Source organism: Oreochromis aureus, linkage group 1, assembly GCF_013358895.1.
Source record: "Oreochromis aureus strain Israel breed Guangdong linkage group 1, ZZ_aureus, whole genome shotgun sequence".
In the NCBI taxonomy this organism is placed as follows: domain Eukaryota; kingdom Metazoa; phylum Chordata; class Actinopteri; order Cichliformes; family Cichlidae; genus Oreochromis; species Oreochromis aureus.
In genome coordinates, this window is record NC_052942.1 from 28,954,818 (window position 1) to 28,976,386 (window position 21,569).

At 37.7% G+C, this 21,569-nt stretch overlaps 1 protein-coding gene across 3 annotated transcripts in view; it reads left to right on the forward strand.

The window, feature by feature from the left end:
* Nucleotides 1-21,569, forward strand: part of LOC116313280 (MAM domain-containing glycosylphosphatidylinositol anchor protein 1) — a 182,135-nt gene that overhangs the window by 118,399 nt on the left and 42,167 nt on the right. For all 3 annotated transcript variants that reach the window (XM_039612052.1, XM_039612061.1, XM_039612062.1), the window contains 5 exons: nt 4,038-4,307; nt 6,976-7,305; nt 8,718-9,017; nt 14,340-14,606; nt 14,780-14,928. In XM_039612052.1, coding sequence (XP_039467986.1) covers nt 4,038-4,307; nt 6,976-7,305; nt 8,718-9,017; nt 14,340-14,606; nt 14,780-14,928 — 1,316 coding nt within the window. The remainder of the gene's footprint in view (nt 1-4,037; nt 4,308-6,975; nt 7,306-8,717; nt 9,018-14,339; nt 14,607-14,779; nt 14,929-21,569) is intronic.

The window sequence follows — 21,569 nt, forward strand, 5'->3', positions numbered from 1 at the left end:
GTGTGCATGGAAAAGAGAGGCATTTGTTACCTGGTTGTAAACCACTGTGCTGCACATAAATCCCATTACTTTGGGAAGAGCAGTGGCTGATCCCTCCGTTACCGTCACCCACGCATCCCCAGGAAATTGAAGCTATAATTCTCAAATCCTCTGTTCCTCCCCATTGCCTAACTCTCACTTTTTTTTTCGTCTTCCCAGATTTTCTCTCCATTTTTACCCGCTTTTTTTCTGTGGCTTAAATATTTAATTAGTTTGTTTATTTGTTTTGCAAATTAATGATAGATCCCATCAACAGTCTGCAGAAAATGTTGTGAACTGAGATTAAAAAGTGAATAGGCTAGACCTTGCGCAGAAATAATTTTGCAATGTAGATGGATAAATGCTATAATTGTTATACCATCACTGGATTGAATGGCACTGTGATGGACTGATAACCTGTCTATTGTGTCCCCCAGCTCTCGGCCCATTAAACCTGGGATAGACTCAGGCCCTTGAATTGAAAAAGCTGTTAAAATGGATGGATTGATAGATTGATGGATTTAAGTGATTTTTACACCCAGACAGAATAAATCACCAACAGTCGTCTTTGGATGGGCTCAGTCCTATATATATTCTGGTTGATGACTTAACTCTTTAAAGACTGTGGGACATAGGGGTAACTTTACAACAGAACAGGAAGGAACTCTTAACATGTGCCTTATAGAGCTACCGTATAGACCCAATGTTTTATTTAAACCCAGTCCCTGGTATACCTGACTTGTGTTTTAACTATGCATGTTCTATCTATTAACCTAACCTACTATGTACAAACCCTACCTGGAAAAATGTGCAGACAGCTCAGACTTAATGATAAAATCAGTTAGATCAGCATACAGTAGGGCTTTTCTACATTGCATCTCCAACAAAAACTTTATTTCACTGTAAATTAATTAAACAAACAGCCACATAACCAAGCATGAAAGCTTGCATTGAGGTTTGTTCAATGCTTAGAAGGGTTTGCAGGCCCACAGGGGTTTACTTTCCTAGTGCTGTGATTTGATACAATGGGAGTAGACAGTGCTATTTATGTGCTGATTGCAGCTGTTACACCAGTGAAATTTCTTGTCAGCTTTGGAGCCATCACTAGTGAGGTTAGCTAAAGAGATATCCCATTAGTGCGTGTGTGTGTCTGTGTGTGTGTGAGTGTGTGTGTACGTATGTGTGTTTGCTTGCACATTTTTGTTACCCATTAGAGTGGAAGAATGTTTGCGTTTGTGTGTAGAGCTCTGTGCACATTCTTGTATTAGTAGAAACATGCACCTGTAAACTTGCTTGTTAAAGCTCTGCACCACTTTCATTACGCCGATTGCAATATGCTAAAAAAATAAATAAATAAAAAAATGAGAGAGATTAGATGAGAGGATGTAGTGCATGAAGTCTATTAGAATGAATTGCTTCCTGTACCCTATTGGTTTGGTCTCTTACTGAGGATTAACAGTCTCAGGTTGATAAAAGCCTAAATTCTTCTACTCCTTGTCCTCTAGAGCCCATTTAAAATTATGGCTGGATAATTCTTAAATTAATTATGAGTCAATAGATAGATAGGTAGATTATTAAATATATTTATATTGAATAGCTTGAACATATTTTTTCACACTCTTGCTAATGTTTCATACTATACAGTTCTTTTAGTCCCACAAAAATACATGAACGAATCATAAATCATAAATGATTGTCATAAATGATATGAATACGCACTATACGACAAAATCTGTCATGGCTTTGTCTTGATCAGGACCCACAATTACAATGGTATGTGAGACAAAATACAGAGAAAAGTAAACTAGAAAAATATGGGTTAAAGATGATAAAGATGCCTCTTTTAAATGTCCACGTTCATAATCCAAGTCTGACAAAGGACAGCTTGATTTCTACACATGAATACTATTCTTTTTGCTTTTTTTAAGTGGTGGAAGAGTGATACATTGTCAAAGCCCCTTCAGTTTTTCAAGGACCTTTTTGAAGTATTGCTAGTGGTGTTTTTCCCAGATGACAGATTGCACATATTGCTGCTTATAATCAAACCCATATTATTGTGGATTCAATAAAACATCTGTGCTATTTCATTATTGCCAAAAATATATATTAAGAGCAAACATTAATGTTTACTTTTAATTTTATGTGTCCATATAGTAAAAAAGTATATAAAAGTCATCAACTTGTTGTATGTTTTACAAGTTCAAGCAAAAAAATTATGTCATTCAATTTTATTAAGTACATACAGCATGTGAAAAAACAGTTAAATCCTTTTTTCTCTTTTTAAGCATTCACTTAGCCAGATAGTTTAAGGGAGAGTTACACAGATGATTTCCAGCCAGAGACTGTAACAACCAAAGATTAGTGACTTGTGACCACTGAGCAGCTCCAGTAAAGAAACTGTGGTTTGACTGCTTCGCCCCAGGCTGTTTCTACTCTAGTTGATGAGGGAGGTGAAAACCTTTCTATTCTAGTGTACCAAAAAGATTTCTGCAGCAACTTGAAGGATTTAAATGGGTGACATTTTGGTCACAAGCTAATTTCTCTCAATGTTAACCTCCTGTCACCCCATCTACACCTTGTGGCAAGATATGCAAAAACCTATTACATGATGTTGCAAATAGTGTTGCAGCCTACTAGAGCCATTTGAGTCTGCTGCTTAGACTGCTTTGGTTTGCACTGAACTAAAACATATAATGAAACGTGTTTTTTATCATCTTGAACTGTAAAAGACTCCATATTTGATGCTCCAAATAAGACAGAGACTCCTTTTAAACTAAACACAGGAAGCCAAAATTGTTATGTACACAAAATTTAACTAAACATCCATTTACTGGTTTTACATAACTCTAAATTCCCAACTCTGACCTGCTTGCAGCCGCCTGAATAGCTGAATTTAAAAAATATATGTTTATTGCAACTGATTTGAAAATATCAAATAAATATGAAACAAAATAAATGAAAAAGTGTTATAGGATATGCCATTTAAACTCTGCCTTAATGTTTCCATTTGATATTTGTGCAGACAGCATTCTAAATAGCATTACACGGTTTTCACTGTCGCTTTGGATGTACATCTCAAAACATCATTGTAGGTGGTTAATATCACATTTTTCATATTGTCCCCTCTTCAACTTTGGCCCCGGCTTTTACTCTGTCTTTCCACTTAGTTTTTCCCCGTTGTGTTGTATGTGTCCCTATCCTCACGCCTCTGCCACTTTTTTTTTTTTTTGGGAACATGCTGGGGTCCAATCGATTTCTTTCTGTGCCAACAGCATTTTTCAGCCTCTTTTGCAGTAGCATTACGGGTCATCTTGTACTTTTCTGTTAGGTCAGTCATAGGAAATGGAGGCAGTGACTAGGGGATGATATGAGAGCAGAACAGGGACCTGAATTACCTTTGGTACACTGATTAGTTTGTACGGAGAAAAGCTATATATTCAAAGACTCATGCTAAGACCCAGATAGCAGACAGACACTGAGATACAGGAACTGTGATGTTTTAATGTGTTGATTATCTTGCTATTTTTAAGTCAGGTGTTGGTAATGTTTTATGTCATTTCATGTATTTTTTTCTATCTGTCTATTCTTTTTATGTCTTTCACTATTTTATTATTCTGTAACTCAGCTATTGGTTGCACTTTATGACCTTGCACTGTCTCTTTTATTGTACCGCTCCATCTTGTTTTGAGTGCTTTTAAATTTTGCAATTTTTTCCCATCACTTGGGCTGTGTGAAACAGAATTACATTGCAGTGTATTTTAATATGGCTGAAAAGACAAAATAAAGTGAACTTGAACTCGAATGTGAGCTTGAAACAAGCACATATTTATACGTACTATCTATTACCAGCATTACAATTGCAGGCAGAAGAAACTTATAAAGACAGTAAAGTCATACCTTAAAAATGGTCATAATAGAAATATTCACAACTTAATTTTTTGCTGAAAAAACATGTATTGCTCCCATTTAAACTATTTTGGTTGTCTGTTTGTTTCTTTCCATGTGTCTGTACCCCACAGGTCCACCAATGATCCGGCTGTCAGTGAATGATACAGTGGTGGTGGATCCTGGCCAGGATGTGCGCATAACCTGTGAGGTCACAGCAGGTTTCCCTCCTCCCACTGTGACATGGTCACGTTACCCTGGCCCTCTTCCCCTCAGTGCTCAAGTTCGAGGAGAAACACTGATTTTGAGAGCTGTCACACCAGCAGATGCCGGCTTCTACAACTGCACGGCAGTCAACAATGTGGGTAACCCTGCACGCAAGAACGTCAACCTCATTGTGAGAAGTAAGTAATGTTTGTATTTGCACCTGTGAAAAGGGGTGATGCTTATGCAAAAAAAAAATTTAAAAAAAAATCTAGATTTGTGTTTTTTACAACCTTGGTATAAACTAGCTCCAGATGCATAATTGCATCAAGATTGTTTTACAATCTGAATGGCTATTTAAAAGATTCTGGATATACTTTCAGAATTAGTCTGGATGTGAGCCTTTTGGTGTTTTTTACATATTGTCCAGTCCTCATGTATTTATTATTATTATTACTTAAAAAAAAAACATATAGCAATGTGACATTCCCATATGATAATACTGCATATGGGAGGCAGGAATTGTTAAGTGTTTGCACAATTTAGACTTCACTGATTTTACAACTAAAAATCATGTTGCATTTAATTCTTTGGCTAGCCAGGGGGTAGTTAAAATAGTTGACAAAGGCACAGTCAGGATCCTTTTCCCATTGAGAAGTCTCGTACAACTGATAATTGCTTTATGCAAAGTGTCTGTATAGTCCTCGTTAGCTTCATTCGTTGATATTTGTGAGTCTGCGCGTGCGTGCGAGTGTGTGGAGCTAGCCGCTGATCCGTCATTAACGAAGCTGATGTGAATCTTGTCAGAATGGGCGGGTTAAGTATTGCTCTTTTTTTAATTTCCATGCTGTTAAAACAGAATACTTCCATTCTCTCTCCCCTCTGGCTATTTTTAGCCCCTTTAATCATCTTTATTCACTCCAATTAGTTAGACTGGAGTGGAAGCAATTAGCAACAGTCTCTTCTGTTAGTTAGCACTGTGGAGAGCGTATGTTAGATGGGCTTCTCCTGTTAGCTTAATGGGCCTGAACACACTGTCACACCAGCGCAGGTGGCAAGATGCTGAAAGAGACACACATTCACAGTCAGTGAGTTCATAAAGGAAAAGGTCTGCAGGCAGGTAGGTAGACAAGTGCATCCGTATATTTAAGGAGTATACACGCACACACGCACTCACATTAATCAGGTAAAGTTGCAAGTTCATGTTAGCCATATGGTCACTGCTTCATATCCATGGCTCCACCCAAGTATCTTGTTAACAAGCTCAAAAGAGTTTGAATCAAGCTCTCCTCTCCTCCTTACCGCCTGTCTCTCCCCTTCGTGGGGAAACAGAGAGCTATTTTGTATTCAACATGGAAATCTGTTGGGGAAACGGAGCCTTTGAAACTGAAAATTAAATGTGACAGTGTGAGAGTTACTCTTTGTCCTTGATTTTGTTTCCCCCCTCCTTCTTACCCCCCTGTTATTTTATTCTGTATTTGGCTCCTTTTGTCTTGGCTTCCTTCACAATTTGATTCTTCCTCTCTCACTCGCTTTCTTTCTTCTCTAATTTCCTCTTTCCTTTGGTACAAGGCGACCCCTTCATTTTTTTCTTTTTTAATTTTGTTAGTGGTGATGGTGGTGGGGGTATTAACCATTCTTCTTCTCCTGCATTCTTCCGTTTAGTTTCTTTTTATTGTGTAGTATCAGTTCCTTCTTTTTGATCTCATAAATGTGTTTTTCTTCTAAATTTTCTGTTTGTTTTCTTAATTTTAATTTGTACACTTTACTATTCTGTACTGGAATGGAATACAATCATTCAAATAATTTGCCTTTCCTATGAAATTACTGACTTTTGGCAAATCTGAACAATCAAATACTTGGTTCCTTTGTAAAGTGTGTCAATTAATAAAGGGGATGCAAAAAATGTTCACATACATGTCAAGAAGCATTTGCTATCTAAAGAGAGTTTTATATATCAAAACAAAACTCTCAGTTGAAAAAGAACAATAAATGAAACTGGTATTTGCTGTTCTCCGGTCAGGGTGTGCGAGACTAAGATTAAGGCTTTTACATTAATTATAACTCTGCTTTGATCAACTTCAACTTCCAGGTTAATTTCAGCTTAATATGAGGCAGAATTTATTAGTGAATTAATGACTGTAAGATGCAAAGTTCATGAGGCAGCAAAGCAACCCCAAACCAAGTTTCCCACTCTCATGATTTACAGTTGGTATGAGGGTCTTCTCCTGACAGTACACAGAATTGCAAAGACAGACATGTTAGGTCAGCTGGTAATTTGAAATTGACCCACAGATGTGAGGCAGATAAGGTGCTTAAAGTGTATAAAATTTAGTTATGAATGTATGGTTAAAGTGCCTTATAGTCCAAAGCTTTGGTTGTAAGATTAGAAAAGCACTACATAAATGTGATTACTTTTTACATCTCTTAATGATTTCGTTGAACAAATGATTCCATGAGCTAATTTTTTCATCTGGTTATGTGGAGGTATGCCCACTGTATCTCTGGGCACTCTCTCTACAGTGTTTCCTTGATTAAATGTGCTAAAAATTAATGTATTTCCTTGGGTTGTACTTTTTTTGTTTTCCTAGGGACTATATATATAGTTTAGCTACAGAGAAACTCTAAATTAAGTAAAGACCAAGTGAAAATTTAAAGATAAATAAGAGCATTCAGCAACTGTAGTAGTGGAAAAAAAGACAGACCTTGCCAGTGATGCCAAGTAATGCTTATCCCCTTTATTATTTTTTTTGTATTATTATTTTAATATTGTATTTTTTAGTACATTTTGTACTAAATGCCTTATATTGTAACAAATATTTAAATTTTCTTCTCTCTTCTTTTTTCCCTCTCTACCACCACAAAAAGCAATGAGCAACCTCACCTTCCAAATTACACCAGACTCTAACAAGGACAGTGAAACCATTCAAATGGGTCGTGACCTCAAGCTCTCGTGCCATGTTGATGCCACCCCCCAGGACAAGGTCAACTATACCTGGTACAAGAACGGTGCACCAGTCTTCAACTCAGATAGTTTGATTTTACTGCGCAGTGACCCAGACATGGCACCTGGCACCAGCAGTCTGGAGATTGTGGACATGAAATTCAGAGACCTGGCCACCTACAGCTGCATGGCTAGCTTTTCAGGTAGCACAGTGCGAGAGCTTCGTGTTGATGTCAACATTTCTCAAAACAGCGGTAAGTTTCCCTTTTTCCTTGTTGTTCCTTGTCTCTGTCAGACTGAGGGAAATTGTATGTTTGGTTTCTTCTTTTTTTTTGATTGTCAGCTACAGAGCTAACACAATCCCAAAAATAAACAAACCAAGATACATATAATGATGGCTCAAAACATATTTCTCTGTTAAGGCTACGAGTATGGGCTACAGTTAGCTGTAAATCGCCCATGCATTTAATTAAGCTCTTGATCGTCATTAATAAATATGTATGGTGGCAACTGGTTAATAGAGGTTAGGCAGTTGCTGTTTGTGGAATAAACAAACTTATAAAACAGACATGTTTGAGTTGACTGATAAACTAATTGAACAAATGTTCAGGTACACAATGCTGCTTAACCTAAGCAGTACATTTAGTATGTAAAAAAAAAAAAAGTTTTTCCTAAATCCAAAAGGTTGTAATTTTTCATGAATTATATGAATCTTAACACTATCTCATGCCAGTGATTAAATATTCTAGCAATCTGTGTTTTTACATCATGCAAGTGTCGTGCAGTGTTAAAACATAAGCTTAGTGGTTTACCCATTCACCTAACAACTGAAGGATCCTAAGTTTGATTCCAGGAAATCCATTTGTGGTTGCACCATGAATGGCATCTCAATTTTTTTTTTCAATAAATTTCACAAATTAAATATGCAGAGCTACCCGCTGTGCTGCAACCCCTTGTGAATAATGGAGCAACTGAAAGTTAGCGTCTTCATTCAGACAGTTTTTATCCCATTTCTTCCCTCTCTACCTCTGCCTTGCACTGCTTGTTGCTTTGATGGTTCAGTTCTGTGTTCATGTATTCTTTCTTGTGTGTTTTAAACCATAATATATACTTAATCCTAGTAATAATATTTTTAATGTCCCCACATGTCATTAAAACTGTGCGATTGTCTAATAAAACCAGCTCTTTAAATGTCAGTGTCTGTCATACAATTTTATTGTCCATCTGTCTCTGTTTCCCTAGTTTTTGCCAGTTTATCCATTAGCACTATCTGATATTTTAAATCATGTTTGCCCTCTGACTTCTTGTTAATTCCGTTAATTAATCTGAAATTTATTTTTGATCCAGAAAAAAAGTGCCAGTTTCTCGTTAGCTTGGCAACAAGGACAAGGCTACTTTATTTTATCTTAGAGCCCAAGGTTATGTATTTGTGCACTTTTCTAATGTTACTGACTAAATTGGAGGATATTTTAAAATGGAAACTCTAACAATAGCCAACGGTTTAAGGAACTGTTATTCTTAATATATGTGTGTATATATATATATATATTGTACTGTTATAACCATTTCTAAACAAATATTATTATATGCTCAGATTATATGGAAATAAGAAAATATAAATTTACACTTTGTCTTACTTGCATTTTTTTTCTTTGCTTTCCCCCAGTCTCTCCTCCAGTGCTGTCTGTTCCACCCGGAGGTCAGGTTGTTAGTGTGCGAGAGGGAGGTAATGCCGAACTGGTGTGCTTAGTCGTAGATGGCAAACCACGTCCTCCTATACTGTGGTCACGGACAGAAAAGGACTTGCTAATGCCCTCGGGGAAGCCCACAGTGGAGACGCCTGATGGTCGCTTGAGGCTAAAAAACGTTAGCCGGGACATGATGGGGGCATACAGGTGCCAGACTGCTCCATACAATGGGCTTAACATTAAACGCAGAGAGGCACAGGTTCAACTCAATGTGCAGTGTAAGTATGGATCAGCGTACTTTCAGTTCAACATCCAAAATCCTTTGGCTTAAGCTGAATACATGTCTCTCAAATTGAGAACATATCCTGGTGTCAGTAAGTCTAGGTTAGTGTAAACTCTTTTCAAATACTGTTTTGGGTGCAGCTTGTATACTATTAGGAAAATGCACAATAATACATGATAACACCAGCAAAAACTGTAATGATTCTGAATGCATCACAGAAGCTAGGAAGCCAACTGGCTGTTTAACTTTATTGCAATCAATCGATCAAAGTTTTCAGTTACAATCAAGGAAATAATTACCTGATCCATTTCTAAATTTGTAAATTTGCTTACTTACAAAGAATTGAACAGTCTTTCACTTTTATTAGAAGGTTGAATTTAGTGGAAAGAGACAGAATATTATTCTATGCTTGACTGTGGGGATGGTCTTATTTGTGTCATCCTCAGCATTTGGTTTCCTACCACCAATGAGTCAATTTGATGTTAAAGAGCTTGATTTTGTTTTCATCTGTGGCCTTCTCTGATTAGTTAGATGTTCACTAGCAAACTTGAGCAGGGCGCTACTACAAGATTTAAATCCTTTGGATCATTGACAAGCTCCTTCTATATTTAGATTTCTTGGGTTTCTGAATAATCACACCAGTAGTTGTCATCTTCTCACCAAGGTTCTTGCTGATGTTTTTGTAGCTCATTCCAGCTTTGTCAGGGTCTACAATCTTGTTCTTTGACAGCTTTTTGGTCTTGTCCATTGTGGTGGAGAGGATGGAATGGAAGAAATGAATTAACTGGACAGGTGCACGTTCTGCACATGATGAAGAATTCTGGAGTTTCTGGACTTTAGGTTAATATTCTCTCTCTGTCCATTAAAATGAACATACGGCAAAATTGAATGACTTTTTATTTCTTTGTAAGTGGGCAAACTCAAAATTTTAGCAGAGGATCAAATAATTATGATCCCTTATAAGGGAGCATGTAGCGACTAAAGAGGGGAAAAACATGCTTAGTAATGGGCAGCGAGTGGAAACACGTAGAGAAAAAATCATTTTGACAACTTTCCAACAGAGACCCGTTTCTGTAAATTAAAGAACATATCCTGGTTTTTAAAAACTGTTATTTTACTTTTCTATTAAATTTAAATAATCACTTTTCTTTCTCTCACCCTCAGTGAAGTCATAACAGTTATACTTCACTAACAACTATGGACCCCATCAGCAGATAAGAAATTGTAAAAGGTGGAACTGAAAGCAAATGAGGACATACCTCTATTGCTCAGAGGCAGCTTTCACTAAACCTACTGCTTTCCCTTTGTGAACATTCCACTGAGGTCTGTCATTATAAAACTCCCAGAGGATCTACTTTGAGAGAGGAGAGGATGTGTCTTAGTAACGTAACGCATCATTTTGATACCTTTTTCCTTCCCTTGAGGTTATCTTCTTTTACTTACTTGTACCATCCTGGAACTTTGACAGCCTTTATCAGTGCTAAGTCATGGAATGTGTGAGTACTACACATCAGCCTGCATATGTGTAAAACTGAGCAAGCCTTTTGCAAAACTTTCAGCCCTTTAAAAGAATATCTCTTCTTCCTTCAACTACTTGAATCAAAACATAACGTTTATTTCTCATTTATGTTAATGTTGTAAGAGTTAGACACTGTGGAATTGTAGATAGAGTATATATAGCGTCTATATAAATATAGGTATATTAGGTATATACTAAAGAAACTGAGTATATTTTTAACCAGTTGACTAAGACAGTTGTTTTAAGTTGGTACATAGATATATTTTTTGGATGGTAGTCAATCTGTGAAGTCAGTTTTGAGGTAAACAGTCATTGATAAATTGTATCTGTATTTTGTTGTTGTCAAGGAACATTGAAACATTGTAACACTGAAAGTAAATTGTTTATTTCCATGGCTTCAACAATACAATACATACATTTAAAAAAAAACCTCACCGTTGATTCTGTCAAAAAAGTCAAAGGCTTTTTCTTTTCTTTATCTCTACTAAAAACGGTACATTTATCAGGAAGTAAAGAACCAATTTCCCACCTATTTACTGACCTACCTGATAGATACAGCCCAAATTAGAGCCCTCTCCTCTCCTCCCCTCTTCTCTGCAAGGCGGATTTACAGGGCTTACTAATGCAGGCAGGGTGCAAGGGCAACACTCTGTGAGCTCTGCTGTCTGCACTGGCCAACTCTGATTAATGGACCAGGTGGCCACCGCACTATGGACAGCGAAAGAAACGGAGCAACGAGACAGCTACATGAGCAGGAATAGGAGTGAGCATAACGGGGTTAAGAGAGAGCTTGAAACAGGAAAGCATGGATAGTGATGGGGGAAGGGGGAAGAGAGGGTGAGAAGGTGCTAACAAAGTGAGGGACTGGTTGGCAAATAGAGAAAAAAGAACATATTTCAGTGCAGCCAATCAAACTGTGGAAAATAAATTTCCCACTTTTATTCAGCTGCCCCTTTGTCCCCTGACTTAATTTGTTTATTTTATCACGTTTCTTTGCTTTATTCTGTTTACCACTGTTGATTGATGTGAGGGAAGCATAGCATCATTTTTTAAGGCTGATGTAATTAAGTGGATAGGCAGATGCTCGCCACTGTTTCCACTCTTGCCTCTCCCACTCCCACTTTTGCCTTGTATCACTTCTATACTTGCCCAGTGTTCCTTTTTTCCCTCCTGGAGAGGTGGCTGTTCTTCCTCATTGCCATTCTCATCATCATCAATCAGCTAACTGCTGGCCATGAGAGAAGACCTCTCTCTGTCTTGTCATTCTCTTTCTGCATCCTGCATTCTCTCATTCACTCCCCACCTCCCATACTCAATCACTGACTTCTCTCACTTTCACACTGCACTTTCCCTATCATTTGTCTTCCTCTTTGTCTTCTTCTTTAAGAGCGATTCTTTCTTCTCTCATCCCTCCTTACCCCTCATGCATGCTACCTTCCTCTCTCAGTCTCATGTAAATTGATTTTCTCTTTGTGCACTGTAAATGTTTGGCTTGGTCAGTGTTGCATTCCCGGATGGAATTCATTTCGCATTCAATAAGATGGATAGCGATGGCGTGTTTACATGGATTATAGTCTTTTGACTATGAAACACTGCAACAGTGTGCTATGAGTCCTGAGAAGCAAATAAATGCAAAAACAATGCTCTGGAGAATTTGGGGGGGAAGAAGTTTAATTAGAAAGTAAAGTAACCACAAAAAGTGGAATCTACTTGAGCAGTTGTTGAAATGAATATATTAGATGAGAAAGGGAACTGTGCTAGCTTAACGATTTCTAAATTGATTACATACCAACTTATAACTCACCTCTGTTTTCCTCCTTGCTTCTGTTGCCATTCCTCCACGTTTTGCCTTTTTTTCTTTATCCTTCCTATCCATTTCCAAAGTCAGTAATCAGTATGCATATGTGCTTCTGTAAGTAGGAGCAGGGTGTGTGACCATACACTAATCAATCCACTGGGATTACAGTATGACCTTTGACCACTTACACATCCCTCAGCGTCGCACATCATCACATAGCTGTGGGTGTAGGGAGTAGCTAAACATTAGTTTTGAGAGATCAGAGAGGCAGTAATTGTAACTGAGTACACAACACTAAGTTAGCATTTGTGGGAAGAACTTTGGATACATGCTGGGAATCTTGACTATAAGCCAAAAGACAACCTAGTGGCTGAGACGTTAAATGCTTTGGTGGTTTGCAGTCTTTTTAGCATTCAGGTGCTTACTCACATTTCTTTGACTGGAGTGCTGGCATAGAATGGTAAACTGATTTCAAACAAGAATTTGGTTTGGCTGTGTATACCCGTCCGTAGCAAAATAAACAACAGCAACAAGAAAAAAAAACATATTATTGAAAGTTTTAGTCATAGTGAATTTAAATGTATTTTCTTCAGTTCTTTAGCTTTCAAGAATATGTATTAAATGGATAATGTGTTCAGGCAGGTTATAGCTCTCAGCTTATCTATTCTGGTTTCTGATGTCTAAAATGCAGACGCTGCTGAATCCTTAAACTTAAATGACATTAGTCTTTCAAATTTTAAAAAGGTGCAACATCTGTGTGTCAATAAAACATTAATTGTCTAGCACCTTTCTTTCAATTGAGTGCAACTCAGGGTAATCAATTTGTAATAGAAATATATAATATTAATTTAATTATTAACATTATTAACATTGACTGTATAAGACAGAAAAAGAAGAGAGTTTTTAACCATTATTTTTAATCTCTATATATAGCTATACTGTAGAGGCAGGTTTAGGTTTCTGTTTAATCATATCAACACCTCCATTATCAGCCAACCAGAGATTTTGATATTGTATAAAACACAATAACAGGATCTCTGTTTCTCTTTCCCTCCCTGCTCCTTGCTTTACATTATCTTACCGTCTTTTTCTCCCCTCCATACTGCAGCTCATTCTGTCTGTCTAAATTACAGGCATAACATAGATTAGACTATAATTACACATCTGTGTCTGATAAACTTGATTCATAAGGGGCGCTAGTCATGCTGTATCACCTCTGGGGCCTTAACACCAGATCTCATCAACGTTAGTACTGCAGTACCACCATTAGCATCTTGTCTATTATCTACATGATTAGCCAGGGGTGAACTAGCTGGCTGGTGATTTGTGGCAGAGTAATTTGGCTGTGTTGTGTCTTGGCTGACCCCAGGGCAGCAGTGGCTAGTCAATCATTAACCACAAAGGCACACATCACTGTTGACAGGTTAATTACAACTGGTTAGGATAGGTTAGAAGCAGGGATGAGAGTGTGGCTTGAAACGCCTCATCCCTTGTGGCAATAACAGTTGTTTTGTGTTGGATGATTTGTAACAACACATTTTTTATAATGGTTTGAGGAAATCCACTTTGCAAAGAACATAAAGAAGTGAGACATGGATGAGACTGTCTTTGCAGTCTGTTTGGTACTGCATGTCGAAGACGAGTTTCTGAGATTAAAATGTGTTTTTTTGGAAATGTCTGCTTCAGTTTATCTTCATTCCCTTATGATGAAAACAATTTTTAACATTGGAAACCAGCTAGACCAAACTAATTTTCAAATGTTTATCTGCATTCATAATCACAAATTAAGTTATTGCACAGTTACTGAATATAAGTAAGAGAGTATAAAATAAGGATTCAGCTCTACAATAAAGATGTACTCATGCAAAAACCTAATAATGAGTATTAGACTTGCAATAACAGTGGCAAGGCTGTTTAAAAAATGCTACTGCTGCACTTGCATAAAAACAGAGTATAATATTCATTCTATTATTAAAACACAAGCGTTTATTTTTCTGCAGACCCTCCCATTCTGGACCCAGTCTTTCAAGATGTCCGTTCCAGGAACTATCAAATGGTAACCCTGAGATGTACAGTCCTACGATCAAACCCTCCTCGCCTGACAGACATCCGCTGGTTCCGTAATGGTGACTTCATCCGTATGCCAATGCCAGACCTGAAGGAGACACCGGAGCTGAAGTTCAAACTGGAACCCACCAACAATGGCTCTTACGAGTGCCGAGTGAGCAATACTGTGGGAACATCAGCATGCACATTTAATGTCTCTGGTGAGTGTGCCATTAATGGAAAAAAAGTCGTAATCCTCTTGTTATCAGTTTTATATTCCCGTACTCATGCACCCTTACCTCCATATAAAGATTTATTTTTCCTTCTGTGTCATTCAGTAAATTTTTATAAAACATTGTTGCCCTCTTGTTCTACATCGCTCTCTGTCATACAGCACAACCATACAATGCTGAGTTTTACTTTGATACACCCAACCCTGTCCGGATTCTGAAAGGAAACAACTATTCCTACAATTTGCAGTGGACACAAAAAGATCCCGATGCCACAGATCGCATCATTGGATACTGGATTAATGTTCGAAAGGTAAAGTTCTCCCATATTTAGTCTCTATTTATATATATATATATATATGTATATATGTACTGTATGCCTATTTGCATGCCTCTTTACACACATGTCCTGTGTGTAGCATCTTATAATATCATTCCTGAGATCTTGATAAGAGGCAAGTGCAGTGGATTGACAAACAGTAACTCACTGACTTTGTTTATCAAGCACTCATGAGACTGATTTGGTTGGTCTAACTTTATCCAAGGCAAACTTTGGTCACCTGCCTTTGTAAAAATCACCTTGAAAGCTGACAGCTTGTATAGATAAAAAGCATACACACAGGACTGTAAGCAGTAAAGTTTACATTCTAAGTAAACATGGGGCTTTATGAGCTTGGGAAGTGTCAAAGTGTCAGACATGTGTAGACAGTCGAAGCCACTCATTTCCTTTCACTCATGCAAACTTTTTAAGGATAATAGGATTGTATTGTACGTATGTTTTTTTTATTAAAAAAAGTTTTGTATTAAACACATTTGTGTTTCCTTGCAGTGACAGATCACTCTGAGGCAATTCCTAGGCAGGATTTATCAGCCTTCTGGACTTTTTATTTCAGATTTGCCACATATATTTAATTTGCTGTCTGGCTCTGAGTGCCAGACTAGTACTAATGTGTTTATTACCAATTCCACAATGGAAGGAATGCCATCTTTTATCCACATGAGTCGAGAGACAGTTAGCATTTTTTAAATCCATTTTCATGTTTTAGCTTGCCCCCAAAGGATTGACTTTCTATTGATGCCACTACATTTCTGGAACCCCGTGAAGGTTGTTAAATTAGTCTTGCAGTCACAAATTAGATTAAGCATGTGCTGAAGAAGCTTTTAAAACCTTAACTTCTTTCAACTCAATTTTGAGCCAAAACAAGGTGATGTTTTCACCATGATCTGATACACCGCATTTATGTACGTTTACATAAACTCGTAGGCTTTATGACTGACCCTAGATGAACTCCAGTACTTTCGAAGCCCCTAATAGGACTATGATCTAAAATTAGGAACCTCTGTCCACAATAGTAGAGCACCCTGAGGCCATGTTCTTGTTATGTTTCAAGCATCTACTCGTATATTACTGGCCTTTGTCAGAAGACATGAAGGTAGTGGTGAATTATACACAACTGGCTGGGGTTGGGTATGGTGTGCATGCATGTGTGTGAGAGAGAGACACTTAAACAGAGGGAATGCGAGGACTGCCAGCTTGCTTTTGTGTGGATGAATAGTTAATTCCCCTCCTGCTTCAAGACTTGGCTGCTTACCTTATTAAGTAAGGCTCTTCTGGGAGACAGAAAATGAGCACTAGTCTTCCTAAGATGCACATTAGATTGCATGCCTAAGCTCTCTGAAAACTCACTCTTCCTCCTTTGTTCCATCAACCTCTCCTGGCTGTCCTCGCCTTTTCTGCTATGTATCCTTATTTCACTTTAGTCTCTTACCTACTGTCCATCCCATTTCTTTCTCCCTTTGTGCCTTGGTCACACTTTTGCATTCAATCCTTCCACCCCTCTCGGCCTCTCTCTCCCTCTCTCTCTCTCTCTCTCTCTCCCCATCTCCGTAAACTGTAAACCTAATGGCATTTGATGTCGGGTGAACCATGGAAAGCGGAATAGCGCTGATAAATGGTGGCTGCAAGTTCTTATGCCGACAGTGTTAAAATAATGAGTTGCATTAAGTGGCAGTTTAGGACTTCTTAAATGTTGTTAAGCTTTAATTTAATTTCAAGGTTTTTACCTGAATGTTTTTTTTATGTGTTCATTAGAGAGTGAAAAGAGACAGAAAAATAAGGAAGGCATGGAGGTTGTGAGCAAGAAAGTGAACGGAAGGGTGCGAATGGAGAGAAATACGATGCAAATTAAAGAAAAACATCAAATCTCACTGGCCCTCTCAACTATTAAATAGAGTACGAGAAAATTCAAATGTAATACCATCTCAATTTCACAACCCATCTATTTCTGAAACATTTTCTCCAGCTCATCCTTTTAACGCCTTGGCACTCTATCTTTTTAGCACCTACAAAATGATATGGGGGTCTCATGAGAAACAAGCAGGTATAGAGGGGAATACAAGAGGACTCGGTTCGTGTAGAACAGTGCTCTTCATCGCAGATCTGAGTACATGACTATAACTTTTATACTTTTTGCTGCAGCTTGATTTTTGATTATGTGCGAATGGGTATGTTTTAAATGAGAGTTAATGCAGATTTATTCTGTTTTATGCCTGAAGAATATGAATGTATTTCATATTGTATAACTGGCATTAATATATTTACTCGTTTGAACAAGAAATGTCCGTGTGTGTGTGTGTGTGTGTGTGTGTGTGTGTGTTCGCATGGCAGTTTATGTGCTTTACACCATGACTCATTGGCAGGCTATGAATTCCTTGCTTACACGTCTTAATTTAGTTTCATTCTCCCTGCAGGGGGTTTCCCTGTGTTTGAATTAACAGTGTTGACAGGGCCTTTTTTTTAAACCTGTCCTCACTCCACTTTTCCTCGAGAGATAATAAATTAATATGTGATAATTTTACCTTTTTACAGCAAGAGCGGCTGATTTACTTTTGTTTCTCATGGCTTTGATATTATTTAGTCTCACACACATAGAAAGCTCAGGGTTTATGTCATCAGAATTCTTCTGTGATGCATGTGCATTTATGTGTTATGTAAATAAATATGATTCAACCTAAGAGGGTCAAATTTGTAGAATTAGTTACAGATTTGCAAAATCTAGAAATACACGTAAACAACTGAAGAACAAGAAAGGTTTAACATGGTGGTCATCAAACTTGAAATGGACATACAGAAAGCTGCTCAGTAAACATGTCTTTAACTGTAAAAGAAAGTGAATTAGTCTTTTGCATATATTTGCATGCAGCTTTGTTGAAGTTTTCAATTTAGTTTAATTCATTTCAACAATCAACAATTTAGCGACAATTGGCAGCTCAAGACACTTTATTATGTATTGCAAAATAAAGTTCCTGGTATTGTATATTACAGATAAAAACCCCATTGATTAAAAATTTACCTTTGAACAAACACTTGACTACTGCGAAGAACAAAAAATAAATGATTACATGAAGAAAGGCAGCACTAGGTTCAGGACGTGCACCATCTGTAGTGACCTGTTGGAGTAAGGGGAAAGCAAAGAAAAGAAAGAAGAGCACAGAGAGAGCATTACATAGAGAGGTCTACACTCTGCAGTGGTTGTCTGCAGCTGCCACAGCTATGGAAACGCGGGTGTTTCCAATTGATTGAGTAGTCGAGAAGTTGGTGAAGTCTCCTTTGATCCACTCAAAACAGCCCTCGACCAACTGTACAAACGATGACTAGCTGACACTGGATTCTCTCACTGCTTGTGTGCTGAAATATGTCACTGTGTGCTTACACTGAAGCTAGCTGATTGAACTCTGTTATTTCACTTTGCTCTCTCTTCATTTTATGATTTTTTTTCTGTAGGATTGTAAATCAAATTTATTAAACTCTGGTCTTTTTTCTGACGGACTCTAACCGCATCTTTCCATTAACCTCGTATGCAATAACATGGCCTTGGTGAAGGTTTTTGAATATCCTTATTAACTCTGGCCAATCAGAAACTACTTTTTTACTGCTGTCCTTTATTTTCTTACATACACTCACTGGACACATTATTAGGTACACCTTGCTTCAGAACTCCCTTAATTATTTAGGGCAAAGATTCAATAGGGTGCTGGAAACATTCCTCTGAGGTTTTGGTCCAATCTCTGATTCTATGCACTTCATGTTGAGGGTCACATATGGCAACAGACTCAATAAACTGATCTGCAAGGCCAGTAAAGTTGTGGGAATGGAGCTGGACTCCTTTAAGGTGGTGTTGGAGAGGCGGATCTTGTCCAAGATAAGGACAATGCTGGGCAATACCTCCCACCCACCCCCTGATGAGGTAGCCAGTCACAGAAGCACGTTCAGTGAAAGACTTAGATTACCCAAATGCACCACTGAACGACACTGCCTGTGGATATCTCCCTGTACAACTCCTCCATCTAATGCACAGTGCACAGTGCAATACTTACACCTTTTTGCACAGTGAAAATAACAAATTACAAAGTTTTACAGTCTATAATTTAGAGTAAAATGTCAATCATATGTATTTAATCTCTGTAATATTCTGGATGTTTATATCAGAGCTATTTGTATATATTACAACTATTTCTTATAATTTCTAACTTTGTAATATATTCTGTTATTTAATTTAGTTCAGTCTGTTGCTGTCTTTATTGCCTTGGAGCAACTGTAACCATCCAAATGTTTCAGCAGAAATCGAGACCAAGCAAGACTTTTCCAATCTTCTATTATCCCATTTTGTTAGGCTTTTGCAAATTGTAGTCTCAGTCTTGGCTGACACTAAGCCAAGGCTGCACTAAGGTGGTCTTCTGCTGCTGTAGGTTGCGACTGCTGTGTCGGCTTTAAGATTGGACCTGGAAACAGCTAATGACATCAGACTTAAAGAGCGAATAGTCTCTCTCTCACACTAGCCAGCTTGTTTTATTGCCTGAACCAGATTAACTGGTTTTGGTGCCTAAACATGCATATACACTGGAAGCTATTTGCTCATCACGCATCACTTTGAAGCTGACCGCTGGTCACGGTTCTAGTTACTTAAAAGACTCCCAAATGTATTTATTTTCAGGTCAAATGTCAGTCAGTGTTATCACTCTGTCATTGGTATTCACTTTAGCTGTTTGCCTGGAAGTTCAGAAAAGTGGCCCCCATGGTTATTTCGCCCATAGTTGCTAAAATTTGCGTGTCATTCACTCTCTATGAGCACCAGTCTCCATGTCACTGTGAATTTCTTTCAGTGTGTATGTTGCTTAAGCCTAAGAAAACATCAAGATCAAACCAAACAACACACAAAAAAGAAGCTAAAGCCTAAAAGAAACCAAAGAAAGTGTAAAAATCCTGAATTCAGTGTGTGATTCTGGTGACAAAGTGACTTACTCACATTTAGCTATTGCCAAAAATAGTATATAATTTATATTTGTATTCTTTCCATTTCTTTGTATTTTTTTTTATCCATTTTTATTCAAAAAAACCTTTCCTGTCAAGTCTGAATATCCTTCACCTCTTTTCTATGTTGACCAGTCTAAACCCAAGTTGTGTGTGTTATATGACTGAAGTTGTTCAGCTAGTAGCTGACCTGCCTTCACATAATAACTATGCAGGTTCTTGCACTCTAAGATTTAGCCACACACAGTCACACAAAGTGTCTCTGTGCAAACACACAGTCCACATTACCATATATATGAGAGATGAAAAATATTCATGATGAATTAGAGTTGTACATTAAATCAAATATAGGAATAATTTATGTACATAACTAGCCCAACAAGGCAGATACACACACATGTTTGCACACAGATAGACCACATAGGCCTTTGTAAGCATACCTTTTCAATAGACAGAGTGCAAAGAAATGCATCAAGTATCAGTAAATTGCTGGATCAGTCATAAAAGAGAACCATTAACAGACGATAATAGAAAAATTAACCTAAGCACAAGGCTGCCTCGCCTTATGCTGTCAGTCCACATTTCTGTCATTTACAGATCAGTCTGTATCCATGGTACTATTTCATAGTACATGTTCTCCTGCGCTTGCCCTCTTTTACACATTATTTGTCTTGTTGTGTCTTTATTAAAAGTCCAATGGCAATACAGATGAAAATGCTGTTTGGGTGAAAGTGTCTGTACAGCAGGCAATATGTCAGTCACACTCCTGTCTCATTCTGTTGTTCCCTTTGTACTATTTTTTTGTACTCTTACCCCTTTCCCCTTGCCTGTCACATAGACTCACACAAATACGCGTAGAGACACTGACAATATGTCCTGCTGAGGAAAGCAGAGAAAGACAGAGGCAGGGTGAAACAGACTTCAACCTGTGGTAGGAGCAGCTGGTTCCTCTAAGTCACACTTCAGCACCTCATTGATCCAGTGGTCCTAGTTCCAAAGAGTGTATGTGCATGTGTGTTAAAGTCCCCTCATAGTTTTTCAGTATCATTTATCTCCATCGCACTGCATGTGTGTGTACACACACATACACACTGCCCATTCATTAATAAAGGATAATATATTTCCAAAACTCAGACAGATATTCACTCATCTCTTCCTGCTAACACACACTCTATACATTTTAAATGAGCATAACTTTTCTTTCCCGCTGTATTTCCATATAAATATGCATATCCGATGTGTGAGCAGAGTCTAAATGTTTTTATGGCTCAATATGAGCATAAGTTGGTGCTAAAAGGGTGCAATTCATACTCTTCTGCATTATATAATAATGTAAATGGTCCAGCACGGAGCAAATATCTGAGGAAATCACTCATCTGCAGTTGTAGTCGCAGCTGATTACAATAAATAATAAGCAACAACAGCACCAAAAGAATGGACAAATAATATTCATATCATGCCCTACCTATAACACTTGACAAGACTCGTTACTTTTGGAGAAATTGAAGCTGTAGACCATTTTTGGCTTAAAACTTTATTAGGCTGTATTATTGCTTTTGCTTAAAATTACCCTCTTCAAGTTTTTAGTGAATGGATCATTAGGTCCATTGCATATCAGCCATGCACTGATGGACTCAAGTATT